This window comes from Cicer arietinum, chromosome 2, assembly GCF_000331145.2.
Source record: "Cicer arietinum cultivar CDC Frontier isolate Library 1 chromosome 2, Cicar.CDCFrontier_v2.0, whole genome shotgun sequence".
NCBI classification, from domain to species: domain Eukaryota; kingdom Viridiplantae; phylum Streptophyta; class Magnoliopsida; order Fabales; family Fabaceae; genus Cicer; species Cicer arietinum.
Genome location: NC_021161.2, coordinates 7,755,964 through 7,769,834, shown reverse-complemented (window position 1 = coordinate 7,769,834; position 13,871 = coordinate 7,755,964). Strand labels below are relative to the sequence as shown.

At 29.1% G+C, this 13,871-nt stretch overlaps 2 protein-coding genes across 2 annotated transcripts; one reads left to right on the top strand and one right to left on the bottom strand.

Annotated features, from left to right (window-relative positions):
• The first annotated feature begins 1,489 nt into the window (after positions 1-1,489).
• On the top strand, positions 1,490-3,599 carry LOC101490664 (xyloglucan O-acetyltransferase 1-like). The gene is made up of 2 exons (XM_027331745.2): positions 1,490-1,753; positions 2,230-3,599. Exons 1-2 carry the CDS (start codon positions 1,576-1,578, stop codon positions 3,324-3,326), a joined length of 1,275 nt encoding a protein of 424 aa, XP_027187546.1. The 5' UTR covers positions 1,490-1,575; the 3' UTR covers positions 3,327-3,599.
• A 475-nt stretch (positions 3,600-4,074) lies between these two features.
• Positions 4,075-6,764, bottom strand: LOC101514084 (xyloglucan O-acetyltransferase 1-like). Its single transcript, XM_004489820.4, has 2 exons — positions 6,418-6,764; positions 4,075-5,655 (listed from the first exon to the last, which is right to left on the bottom strand). Exons 1-2 carry the CDS (start codon positions 6,635-6,637, stop codon positions 4,550-4,552), a joined length of 1,326 nt encoding a protein of 441 aa, XP_004489877.1. The 5' UTR covers positions 6,638-6,764; the 3' UTR covers positions 4,075-4,549.
• Positions 6,765-13,871: the final 7,107 nt, after the last annotated feature.

The window sequence follows — 13,871 nt, the reverse complement described above, 5'->3', positions numbered from 1 at the left end:
TGAAAAAAATTCTTAAGTTGAAAATTAAATTTTTACAATGTTTTATTTCGATTTTATGAGTGTTAATCATTCTACATTATGGTATCATATGACACGTTAATTTAAAATATGTCACATTGTTATTTTTTAATTAAAATATCTTAAGAATTAATCAAAATTATTAATTTTTAAAATAGAAGATCGATTATGTAAATTAGTAAAAATAAAAAGGATTAAAATTACTATCAAATTTATTAACTATAACGGTAAAAAGAAGAGCACTAGTGCACTAAGATGTACCAAAATACAAAACAACATGTGCAAGTTCAAAAAGTTGAGGGTGTGCAAAGGTGAGTTCACGCTTGCTCTCTATTTTTTTTTTTAATAAAATACAATTAGAATTTATTTTTCTTTTTATATATTTGATCTATTTTATAAATTATATCAATTTGTATTGATTAAATTATAATTATATTATTTTTAATAAAAAAGACACGAGACAGTAATAAAATATATATTTAATTTTCTATGTTTATAAAACGATTTTACACAAATCTCATATCATTATTTAAATACTTAATATTATGAAAACTTTAAGATGATTCAGTCAAACAAACAAAAAGGGAAATTAGTATTTCATCTAATAGAAAGTAAAATATAATACATAACGTATACCTACATATAAAGTGCATATTAAATTTTGGTGACTTTTTATTTCTCTTCTTCAATTTTTTTCCTATTATTACTTAAATTATGTTATTACAATTTTGTCATTATGTATTCAATTAAATTATTAACTTACTAAATCTTTTAAAATGTCTATACATGAATGTAAAATAATATTTATTCCAATATTTTTTTATAAGAGACACTTGAGTTAAAATTAAGTCAATACAAATTAATAAATTAACAAAAGGACTGAAAGACATTAAATTTTGGTATAACATTTGTTTCTTTATGTTTTGTCATATATTTAAATTATTTAATTCAATTTTATAATCCGTTTAAAATATTTTAGTCCTAATCTTATTCTTTCTAACCAATCAAATAACTAATATTTTTTAAATAATCTTATAAATTTTATACCTTCTATTATTTTTATACTTTGTATAAGTAATTTTTTACTGTGGTATGCATAGCGCTTTTTCTTTTACCGAAGATATGCAAAGTGCCTAGAACAGACTTTCATGTATGATTTAGCTATTTGTCAAAAAAATAAATGTATGCTTTAGCTACTTTACAAATATTGAAATATATAAATTTTTAAGGCATAGTAACAAAGAATCATTACTTTCGGTCAAAAAACAAGGAATCGGACTTAATTAAGATATCAATTATAGCAATAACAATTGAAGATATATCTTAGTAAAGAAAAATACAAAAAAAAAAAAAATTGAATAATTACATTTTAGTCAAAGAAATCATGATGGCTTCATGGAGATTGTTTCTACTTTCTATAACTGAATCAATTACCCAACAAACCTGTTTGACTTGCACACAAAAAACCTCCTTAAAAGAAAAGTGATTTTTTTTTTCATTCTTCATAATTGAAAACGTTAGTGGAAAACAAAGCACAAAAGAAATTAAGCTCTGAAAATGAGAACTTCACATTTCTTCAACAAATTTCTACCTTGGACTATTTTTTATATACTACCTGTAGCTATGTTTCTTCTATACTTTTACCATCTAACCCTTTCTGCATCTCCAAAAACTGAATTTTCTCATTCCAAGCCCAAAAACTTCATTTCTTATTCTTCTCTTTCTGCTGATACAGGTATATCCATTCACAATTTTTTCTTTTGTTCAAAATTATAATATTGCTAGTAGATTTTCTTTTCAATTTTATTTCCGGAAACAAATATTTTAGTCCTTAAACATGTATCTGTAAGACAATATTATAATACTATTTAAATGTATCAAAATTACAAAAATAATATACTTAAATGTATTTTCCGTTATTATGTGATGTTTGAATGTATTTCTTTTTAATTATTTCAGTTCTTATGATATTATAGTTTAATGACTATGCCATAAATTATTTATATTCACTCGTATTAGATAAGAAGGGTGTATCGAAAAAAACATACATTATTTATATTCACTAACCACGACTAATAGTATTAGATAAGAAGAGTGTATCGAAAAAAACTCAAATTCTAAATAGATTAAAGATAAGACGTGAAATGAGTTTATATAAAAGTGACACTACTGAATACAAAATACTAATAGTTTGACTATGCTTGATTTCAGTAAAGAGAAAAGCTTATGAAAACCAATGTGATTACTTCAAGGGTGAATGGATCAAAGACAGTGCAGGACCTTTATACAATGATACAACATGTGGTATGATAAAAGAAGGAAGAAATTGCATAAAACATGGAAGACCTGACACTGACTATCTTTATTGGAGATGGAAACCAAACCAATGCAATCTTCCAAGGTTTGATCCCAACACTTTTCTCAAACTCATCAAAAACAAACACATAGCTTTTGTTGGTGACTCATTGGCAAGAAACCAATTAGAGTCCCTTCTTTGTATGTTATCAACTTCTTCAATTCCCAATCTTGTGTACCAAAATGGAAAAGACAATGAATTCTCAAAATGGTACTTTTCTTCACATAATGCAAGTGTTTCTTTGTATTGGTCTCCATTTTTAGTCCAAGGTATTGAAAAATCAAGCACAAGACCAAATAATGAGTTATATTTGGATCATGTTGATGAGAAATGGGCAAAGGACATAAATCAAATGGATATGATTGTTTTATCAATTGGTCATTGGTTTTTGCTTCCTGCTATTTACCATGAGGGTGGTTCAATTTTAGGGTGTCATTATTGTCAAGGTTTTAATTACACTGAAATTGGGTTTTATGGTGTTTTAGGGAAGGCTGTAAGGACTAGCCTTAATAGTATAATTGATATGAGAGGAAATAATAATAATGTTAAGGGTAAAAATGGAATTGATGTGATTGTGACAACATTTGCACCACATCATTTTGAAGGTGATTGGGATAAGGCTGGTGCTTGTCCTAAGACTGAGCCTTATAAGAATGGAGAGAAGGAAGTTGACGGAATGAGTAGTGATATGAGAAAGGTTGAGATTGAAGAAGTGGAAAGTGCTAAGGTGAAAGGTATTATTAGGTTGGAAGCACTTGACGTAACTAAATTGGCATTCTTGAGACCAGATGGTCATCCAGGTCCTTATATGAATTATTTTCCATTTGCTAAAGGAGTTGGAAAATTTGTTCAAAATGATTGTGTTCATTGGTGTCTGCCTGGACCTATTGATACATGGAATGAGATATTTTTAGAGATCATGAAGAAGTGGGAGGGTCAGAACAAAAGTTAAGTATTTATCAAATAATGTTAATTTATACTTTATTGTTTGCAGCACATGTGATTAATATTGCCTCAGAGATGAGAGTTTTAGTTTAAGGTTAGGTATCAAAAGGAAATATTTAAATTGATATTGATAAGAGTAGTATTTTTTCATTTTGTTTTAAAGTAAATTTTTTGTGGTTTGTACAAAAAATTAGAGCATTGTCCACCTGAGTAACTACCACATGGTATCACTAAATTTTTCATGCTTTAAATTGATTATGAGACTAGTCTTTATTTTTTATGATTAAGTAAAATTCTTTTTCTTTTGAATCTCATTCTCTTGATGTAAGTGTTTCTACAAAAATCTGAACATGAGTTTATTAAATGGTTCTCATACTTATGACTTATGAGCACAAATTTGTTCAACTAGACGAATCAGAATTCTTAAACTAAAATTTAAGTGTAAAGAGATTTTTTTTTTTTTTTTAAACTAGTAACATATATGTACATTTACACAAAATCATAGTTGTATAACTAACTTATATAACAACATTATAAAGTTTATAACGTTCATGTTATTTTTTGTATTTTAAAACTTATCACAATAAAATGTAGTGCAACATTTAAAATAAACGATGATCAATGGAAAATTGTCTTACATGTTGTAATACATGAAAATTTGAGCTTACCTAGTTCAATGACTACAAATATTGAATACCACTTATATATAGAGTCATAAAACGTAACATAGTCGATAAATTATTGATCGTAACTGATGAAACAAAGCAAAATTAAAGTACATTGACATGCTATAGGAGAAATGGTTGGTCCAACATGATTTCTTCCTATTGTAACTTACAAAAATTATGTACATCAAAGTTTAATTTCTGCATATTGGTCCAACTTACTTTAAAACCCCAAAACAATTTCCTTCTCTCACAACGATAAACAAAAAACCTCTTCCACTAACATATATATCTTTATGGAAGAATATCATAGAAAAAACAGAACAAACATAACCTAATATATGGAAAGATAAGATTAATAAATTAACAAGATATAAGAGGAATGACACAGACATGGTGTAACACAAATGGTAGATACTTGGATCATTAACTATTTGGTTAGAGGTTCGATCATTAACTGATACTTATAGAAAATCATATGTCGAAAGAGGTCAATCTCTCAATTGAATCTCAGAGAAATATGTCGCACGGCAAATACGTTGTTTATCCAAACAGGATAAATATTTCAATCTTCATTCCTTGGTTGTCCCTCCCACTCCCACTTCTTCATCATCTCTAGAAAAATCTCATTCCAAGTATCTATAGGTCCGGGCAAACACCAATGTACACAATCATTTTGCACATGATTTGAAACTCCATTAGCAACTAGAAAATGATTCATATAAGGACCTGGATGACCATCTGGTCTCAACAATGACAATTCAGTCACATCCAACAACTCAAACCTAATCCCTCCAAATTTGTTAGCTTTCACCTTAGCACTTTCCACTTCCTCTATTTCAATCTTTCTAATCTCACCATCCATTCCTTCAAGTTTCTTCTCACCATTTCCATAAGGTTCAGTCTTAGAACATGTTCCAGCCTTATCCCAATCACCATCAAAATGAGAAGGTGAAAAAGTTCTCACAATCACACCAATCCCATTATTCCCTTTACCTTTTCTCCTTTCAATTATAGCATCAAGACTTGTCCTTAAAGCCTTTCTTATAGGAACATAAAAACCAATATCAGTGTAATTAAGATCAGAACAATTTAAGCATCCTAAAACCAAACCATTCTCATAATAAATTGAAGGAACATTAAACCAATTCCCAAATGATAAAACTATCAAGTCCATTCGATCCATATCCTTCGACCACCTCTGGTTAACGCGGTCCAAATACATAGTATTATAATTTGGTCCTGATTTTGATCTTTCTTGGCCTTGCACAAAAAATGGTGACCAATATAATGATAATGTTGCATTGTGAGAAGGAAAGTGCCACCAATGTGAACCTTTATGATGAACAGGTTTTGGTTTTGAAACAGAGGATAACATGCAAAGGAGGGACTCAAATTGGTTCCTTGCTAAAGAATCACCAACAAAAGCTATGTGTTTGTTTAGACTTAGTTGGAGGAAAGTGTTTGGTTGAAACCTTGGAAGATTGCATTGATTTGGTTTCCATCTCCAATAAAGGTAGGTTGAGTTAGGTCTTCCATTAGTGATACAATTTTGACCTTCTTTGATAGTGGCACATGTTGTTCCATTGTACAAAGGGCCTCTTTTGTCATGGATCCATTCTCCATTGAAGTAGTCACATGAATTGTTATAAGCTTTGTGTTTTTCCTTTACTGCCAATAAAGGAAAAAGTCAAGATCATAGGGTTAGTGGATGCCACACAACTCCAATATCTTAATTACAATAATTTTGTTAAAGAATGGTCCTTCTTGTCCCAATTATAAAACAAAAAACATCAATGTCAATAAATTTATTTATTAGGGTCACTTTTTGAATAATTTTATAAATATATTCTTTTATAAAAAAGTGTGGGACATTGAATACATTTACTAATATTTAAAAGACAAATATTACATAAAGATAAAAAAAAGTTATTTAAACAATAAATACATTTTAAAAGTCACAATTTATTGTTATAAATAAGACCAAAAAATGTTTCAAATTTTTTCTTATAATTAGGATTGGAGATAGTATTATTTTGTAAGTGTTAATCATTAGTAGGTCTAGAAATTAGTTAGGAGTTAGTTGTTCAATTAGTTGTCCAGCTAATTTCTATAAATAGGACAATTAAGTATGCAATTTAATATCTTTTAAGTTGTTTTTTTTGGGTTCGAACTCGAAATCTGCTTGAGTTTATAGTGATATTTATCATTTTTTTCTATAAAAAAATAGTCTTAGTGGAGATATAATTAACAGTTTGAACTCAGAATAAAACATTCAACTTAACAATGTCGGCATTGGCATTTGTGAGTTGAATTAGGATTTAAAGAGAGAGAAAACTATTTGAAGTATGAGCTATGACTTTATCATCCATTGATTCTTCGGAAATTTATTAACAAATAGTTTAAAGGAGATAAAATTAAACATGCACGTACCTTGAGGAGAAAGAGTGACATGGTGAAGCTGATGAGGTTGAGGTTGAGATTGTGTAAGAGGCAAAGGGTAAAAGTATAAACAAAGGAGAACTATGGCTATGGGTAACAAAGCTACGGGAAGTAGAAGATGGAGTGTATGTGGAAAAAGGGTTTTGTTGAAAGGGGAAAGAGAATCATAATCAACATCATCATCTTTTAATGTAGTTTTTGTACTTTTCATTTTGAAAGCATTTCTTTGTGCTTCCCTTCTTGTTTTGTTTTCTTCTCATAGTCTCTCTTTTTGTTGTGTTCTATTTGGAATAGAATAGATTTTCCATCAAAATTATTGGCGTGAAGTAAACGTTGTTTAAGTGTTTTGTTTTAAGCTTACATTTTTAATTAATACACACACACTCACACATAAGTTGAAAATTGTGCATAATTATCTATTTTGAGCTCAAAACTTCAATTTGAAAGAAAAAAAAAATGTAACATTTAATGAAGAGATTAAGCCACACATAAAATTTTATTGTGTTTCTGACAAAGTACTATGAATTGAAAAATATTGTTTTTTCCTTGTCATGGGTTATTTATTGCATATGTGAGGTAATGTGAGATTAAAGAAAGTGTGACATAGAGACACAAATAGATTTGTTGGGTTATAAAATAAAATTATTCAATTGAAGAAACTCACCGCTTAATCGTCATGATTTTTTTTTGGGTCCGTTGAGGAGGGAATCAAATAATATTTTGACAAAATTCTATATTATATTTTGGATGAAAGGAATTATGGAAGATGTTCATGATGAAATGAAATAGGTTATAAGTAACAAAGGAGTTGTTGATCCTAAATGTTTCGGGAGGAGAAAGAGAAATCCATGAATGAAGGAAACAAAAGAAGGATGAAGTAAAAGCATGTATGTGAGGTAATGAAGGATACACGTATAAATGTGTCATGTGTGTAGAGTCTAATTTGGATCTCCATATTTCTCTCTTCACTCTCTATTTCTTTCATTAATTTTTATTATCACTCTTAGTTCTTACTTTTTTTTTTCTTTGTTTATTTATTTTTTAAACTAGTTAGGAGAGAGATAGAGAAGAATTTGGCTGAAAAAAGATCCGTAGAGGGTCATTTAAAAATGAAACTGATTGATTTGATTAAAATTAAATTAAATAAAAACAATTAAAAGCGGTTGACTATATTTATAAAAATAAAATAAAATAAAATAAATAGTGGTTGGCTCGTTTGGCTAGATGAGGTAAAATTGCTAGTTGATGATTGTCTGGATTTTCAGTGTCTCAAGTTGTTCAGTTTGTGAATTTATTTTTGCCGTCTCAGAAACCGATCATTGTGTGCAATTTCAAATCCTTGTATTTTGTAATTATTTATTTATCAATATACTTCTAAATATGTTATATATTTTTCTGTAATATATACTTCAATGAAAATATTAACTAGTTGTCTCTTTTGAAAGTTAAATTTATAAAATTATATTAATTATCAACAAATTTAATATCACAATAAATTTTCTTAATTCACATAATTTATTCAAATGAGTAGTATATTTAGTAATGAAGGTAGTATTCATTACTAAAATATTTTGTGAGACTTTTATTTAAATCTACATCTCATTTTCATTCTTGTCCCTTACTTATATATGAGGTAATTTTTTTGTTTGCTATCCAAAATACCAAATTATATTTTTATTCTGTACTAGCTCTCTTTTATCTTTCTTTCTTTCTCCTTTCTCTCCTTTTAATCTCCCTCTTGTGAGATATTTCCAATGGTAATATATTTATCTATAATTTGTTATACAACTGTTGATTTAAAATGAAAAGGTGCAAGGAGGAATCGAACTCGGGTCATACGTGAACAGGCACAATGTTTTGCCATCAGACCATCGCATAACTTCAATTTATATATGAACGTTAATTATATATGTCCCTTCGCAAACAGTGGCAGAAGAAGAATTGCAACTCTTTTCCAAGTGACATTATTTTTCCTATAAATAAGGTCACTTTGGACATAATGCAAACAACTAATTCAAGTAATTGCCATCCATTTTCTTTCACTCATTCTCATATACTAAGTCAACTTATTCTTTTCTAATGCATGAGAAAAGAATAGGTAACATTATTTTGTAACATACTATTGAAAGATATTCTTGGTGTGATAGTGCAAATCATATCAAGGTTTCCAAAGTACCTTGAAGGGGATTCGCTGGTTATCTCATTTGCATCCGATTGGTGGGGGCGAATCGAACCTAAAGGCTAGTGTAACAACACGCTTTGGAATTTGCTACATATAATCTTCATCAACAACTTCACTATTAAAGTCTTGCAGCAATTGTCACCAACACAAATCCAACACCTCATCCATTTCTCCTATCTATTTATCTATCTCTATTATATTTTCTCTCTTACTTTTACTCTTTCATCACTCTTTCTCTCTTCTCTTCTATTAATATTTATCATCATAAATATTTATATATGTCATAAATGATATTATTAATAAATTTTACATTATTTTGTTTGTGTTATCTATTTTCTATATCAAATATCATACAACACAAAAAATCTGCCATTTACATTTTTGTCTTATTGTTCGTTCATGTCTAGTATGTACTCTTTTGCATAACAAACAAACTCATAATTTTATATTTTCAATTATTAATGAGAAAGCTTGTTAATTAGGTCGGTAATTTATATTACCTAAAATAATTAATGGATACATGTTGGTGAATTCTATAAAGACTTGTTAACTTGCATCCACTCATGTTTAAGTTATTGTAAATTAACAAGTTATAACTGATTCAACCGGAAACTATACCTGTATTTTCGGTTAACCATTAAAACTGTCTTGCACTAAAACCGGGGTGAGAATCAGAAAACCGAATAAAAACCGGGAAAAAGAGGGTGTTAGAAAAAAGAAGAATAAGAGATACCCATTGAAGAAGAAGAAGATGAAAGAACATAGACTAGTAGAAAATAACATAGGAGAGTAGAAAAGAAACATAACAGAAGACTAGTGGCGACTGCATCCATTTTACTTGCTTTTCTATATTTTTTCTCTTTTTTTTTTTTTTTTTTTTTTTTATGGACTTCAATTATTGAAAAATTTACTCTTTATCCCCAAAATTTGTCCTGTACTCTAAAAAAATTTCAAAAAGGCAAAAATACCTTCAATTTTTTTTTACTATTTCACACAATCTAAAGTTATTTTTTTTTTTTACCAGTCAATCATTTCCGAAGAATTAAAAGTTTTTCAATAACTTTCGGAAAATATTTAAGAAGATTTTCGGTACACAGTCTGTTTTCGAAAAAGTTTTTTCAAGTTTTCCGGTGCAGAAGGTTAATACCGAAGAAGTTAAAACACATTTTTTTGGTACAGAAAGGGAAAAATTGTGTACCAGAAACCTTCATTTACAAGTTTTCCAGTACATAAGGGAAAAATTCCTTTCGGAAAACTTCATATACAAGTTTTTCGGTACAGAACTATTTTTTTAAATTTAATTTTTAAGTTTTTCGAATTTTATTAATTTTTTTTAAAATATTAACAAATATGAATAAACCGCTACTATTAATAGATAAAACATGCGTCGATACTACAAATATTTTTGACACAGATTAGGTATGAATAAGTATTATTGTGATTAATTATAATTTTATTTTATTTCCGATATTTGATACAAGGGACGTTGTTGTGAATTGGGCAAAAGAAATCAGTATAAAAAATAAAGTTACTGTTATTAGCAGAAGATCAGATATAGAGACGAGAGAGTAAGGAATGAGAAATAAATTAATATTAGGTTGTGAAAAATGAAGAAAATACAAATGTGCTACTAGTTTAACTCGAAGCTCAACAAAAAAGTGTGATTGTCCTTTCAAGCTTAGATCAAAACCATTAAAAGATGGTTCAGCATGGATAGTTAAAGTAATTTGTGGAATTGACAACTATGAATTATCTAATACTTTGGAGGGGCATGCATATGTTGGACGCTTAGATGAAGAAGAAAGAAAACATATTCATGACTTAACAAAATATAATATTGTTCCCAGACACATATTACTCTCATGGCAAGACCGAGATAAAAGTAATGTAACTAAAATCTCACAAAATATATAAACAGATGAGTATGATTCGATTGTGTGAGAGATAATAGAAAAAAGATGCAGAGGAGTAAGATCACTGATCTGCTGTAGGATACGTGGCGGCTGTGAACTAGAAGCATCTGCACTGGTGGGCGGTATACTATAATGTGGGACCTGGGGTACACCATCTGGTTGCACTAGCAGTGGATGAGACACTTGATATAACCACTCCAAATATCCATCTTCACACTCAGATGGATATGTAGTTGGACAAAGCTTGTGAAATATCTATGTCATTGGCGTCACATATCCCAACCATTCCACATCTACATCAAATAATCTAGATGGATCTGGAAGTGGCGGTGAAGGAATATATCGGACATATCCAAATTGTCTCAAACACCTCTCTGACAGATATTTCACTACAGTGCTGCATAATCGAATCTGACTAGTATAAAACATGATATCATCAAAAGGAATGACACCCCTATGATTCTCCCATGGTCTCCATATAACATCTGAAGGTGTCAATACATCAATGATACGTATGTATTCATGGACCTTATGCTTGTCTTGTTTGTAGCACCATCTATTCATTCGGGCAAAACATTCCACGTCAGCACCCTGATCACCTCTATTACAAATATTTGGAAAATATTCGTAAATCCAACACTGTTGTAAATAAAAATAAATATATTAATGATAAATAAACAATTAATAATTAACAATAATTAATAAATTAAATATAAAAATAAATAAATAATGATAAATACTAATAATTAAACATAAAAATAAATAAATAAATAACAATAATTAATATAATATTTAATAATTAAAATTAAATAAATAATTGATACCTAAAGCAGTGTCATATATCTATATAGCTGTTTGGTGTCATAACAGCAAGCATCTGAGAGGTAGTCATAAAGCACTACGAGTGCAACAGTACCTCATGCATATTTATCTGTACCGTCTAAATATCTGAATAAAGGAAGGTATTTCGTATCAACTAGAGTATGACTCTTATCAGCGAAAATAGTACTCCCTACTAAATTCAACAGATATGCCATAACAGCACAGTCAAATCTTTCGGTTGCACATTGTCTTCTCAAGACCTTTTTCAACCAATCCAGTCTATAATGCACACCTCTAGTATTTTTGGTCTTCTTCCAGATCTCTTATGCGGTCACTACTAATAGAGTCATGGCAAGATTACATGTCATTATTCTATCTACATCGGGTGGACCGTAGAACTCACCCCAAATAGGCAATCCCAGAAGATTGACAACATCATCCAAAGTAATCGTCATTTCACCAAATGGCATGTGAAATGACGATGTCTCGGAATGCCATATTTCCACAAACGCAAAAATCAGGCTGTTGTCGATCATTTTCAAACTACCCCGTTGTAATGGGTTCAAACCTGACAAATTTATCCAGTTCTCTATGGGTTGCGAGAGTACTGGCAGGGTAAATTGTTGCATTTTCTTTCCATGCGCAACAATTTTTAGCAATGGTCGCTCCTGTATACAAAGAAAATATATGACATTAAAATTTAACTTACACCAAAAATAATAATCAATTTAAATATTTTTAATACACTTTAAATAATAATTAATTTAATATATCTCACCAAACCATAGTTTAGCTGAAACATGATGACGATATCGTGTAAGGACAAATAAATAATAAGGTCCTCTAGGATACCGTGTGACCTCACCAGGTCCCTCAGATCCATCATGCCCCTCCTCCATATGCTCTCCCTCATGAGCAGGTGCAGCCTCCTATTGCTCATGTACATCCACCTGCTCATGTACATCCACCGACTCATGTACATCCACCTGCTCATGTACCTCCTCCTCCTCATGCACTATAGAAGACTCCTCATGCTGATACATAGTCACATATGGGATAAATTCATCATCATGATGTCCCTCATCATCGTCTTCAATTATCATTCGTCTTCTTCTCTTTGAAGCTGTCGGTCGAATTCTTTTTGGGGGATTCATCGTGGATGATGTAGAAGTATTAGTATCACGTGTAATTCGTATGATTTTGTCGTCTCTTCCTCGTGCGTCTAATGAAAAATTAAAAAATTAAAAGAAATAAATCACTATTAGTTATAAAATTATAATTATATATATATATATATATATAACTTCCGGGGAACTTGAGGTTCAAGTTCTCCGGTAACTACCGAAAATGTTAAGCCTCAAGTTTCCCAGAACAAGTCTCTGTATCGGAGAAGTTCAAAAAAGTTTTCTGGAAGAGTCCTCTGCATCGGAGAACTTCAAAAAATATTTTCCAGTAGTGGCTTATGTACCGGAGAACTTCAAACAAGTTTTCCGGAGTGTATCTTGTGTACCGAAAAACTTATATTCAAGTTCTCCGGAAGTTTGGAAGAAAAAAAAACTCACTCTTAAATTCTGGAAATCTTGAAATGAAAAATGGTAAATTTTTGGAGATTTTATTATTTAAACGAGGGCAAAAACGTCATTGCATTTCTGATTTAGAAGTATAGGTATAATTAGAGAGTATGAGATAAAATTTTCTCTTTTATTTTTACAAGTTGTTGGGCCTCAATTTGAGTTTACTTTAACTTCACTTTATTTATTTAAAACGTACTATAGCGTAATATATTAATATTCTAGTCGAGATAGTAATAGTAATGATAAATCTCTCAAAGACGTAAAAAATAATGATAAACCCCTAAAAATAGTAAATGATAAAGCTTTGGACGTAAAAAAAATCTAAAACTATGAATAATACAACACATTAAATAATGACATATTATATATATCGACTATAAAAACTAAACAATAATCTAATAAATTAAATAATAATAACTTAGCATATAAAGATATATAATTATAATATATGATAATCTTTCCTAAATGTCATTATTTTAAATCCACGTGTTTACGTCGATTTAATATCTAATTCAATTTTAATTGTTTTGTTAATTTTACATAAATATCATTAATATACTAACTATTTTCTATATGTAATTTAAATTTTTAATTGACTAATTTGTCACGGTGCGTTCACGATAAATTTTTTGTTTTAAAGAATACCAATTACAAATGCTGCACTTAACAGAACCAAATTCATAAACAAACTCGTCTTTAATAAATTGAATAATAATGACCTAACATATAAAGATAAAGAACATATAAAGATAAATAATTATAATATATGATAAATTATATTAATATTTAATATAATAAAAATTATAATATTTTGTTATTATTTTATATTTAAACTATAAAATATACTTTAAAAACTAAATTTAATTATATCAATCCAATCCTAGTTAAATTTTAAATTTAAATAATATCTACATGAATTTAATGTCAGATTGAATTTTGATTACTTTGTATCAT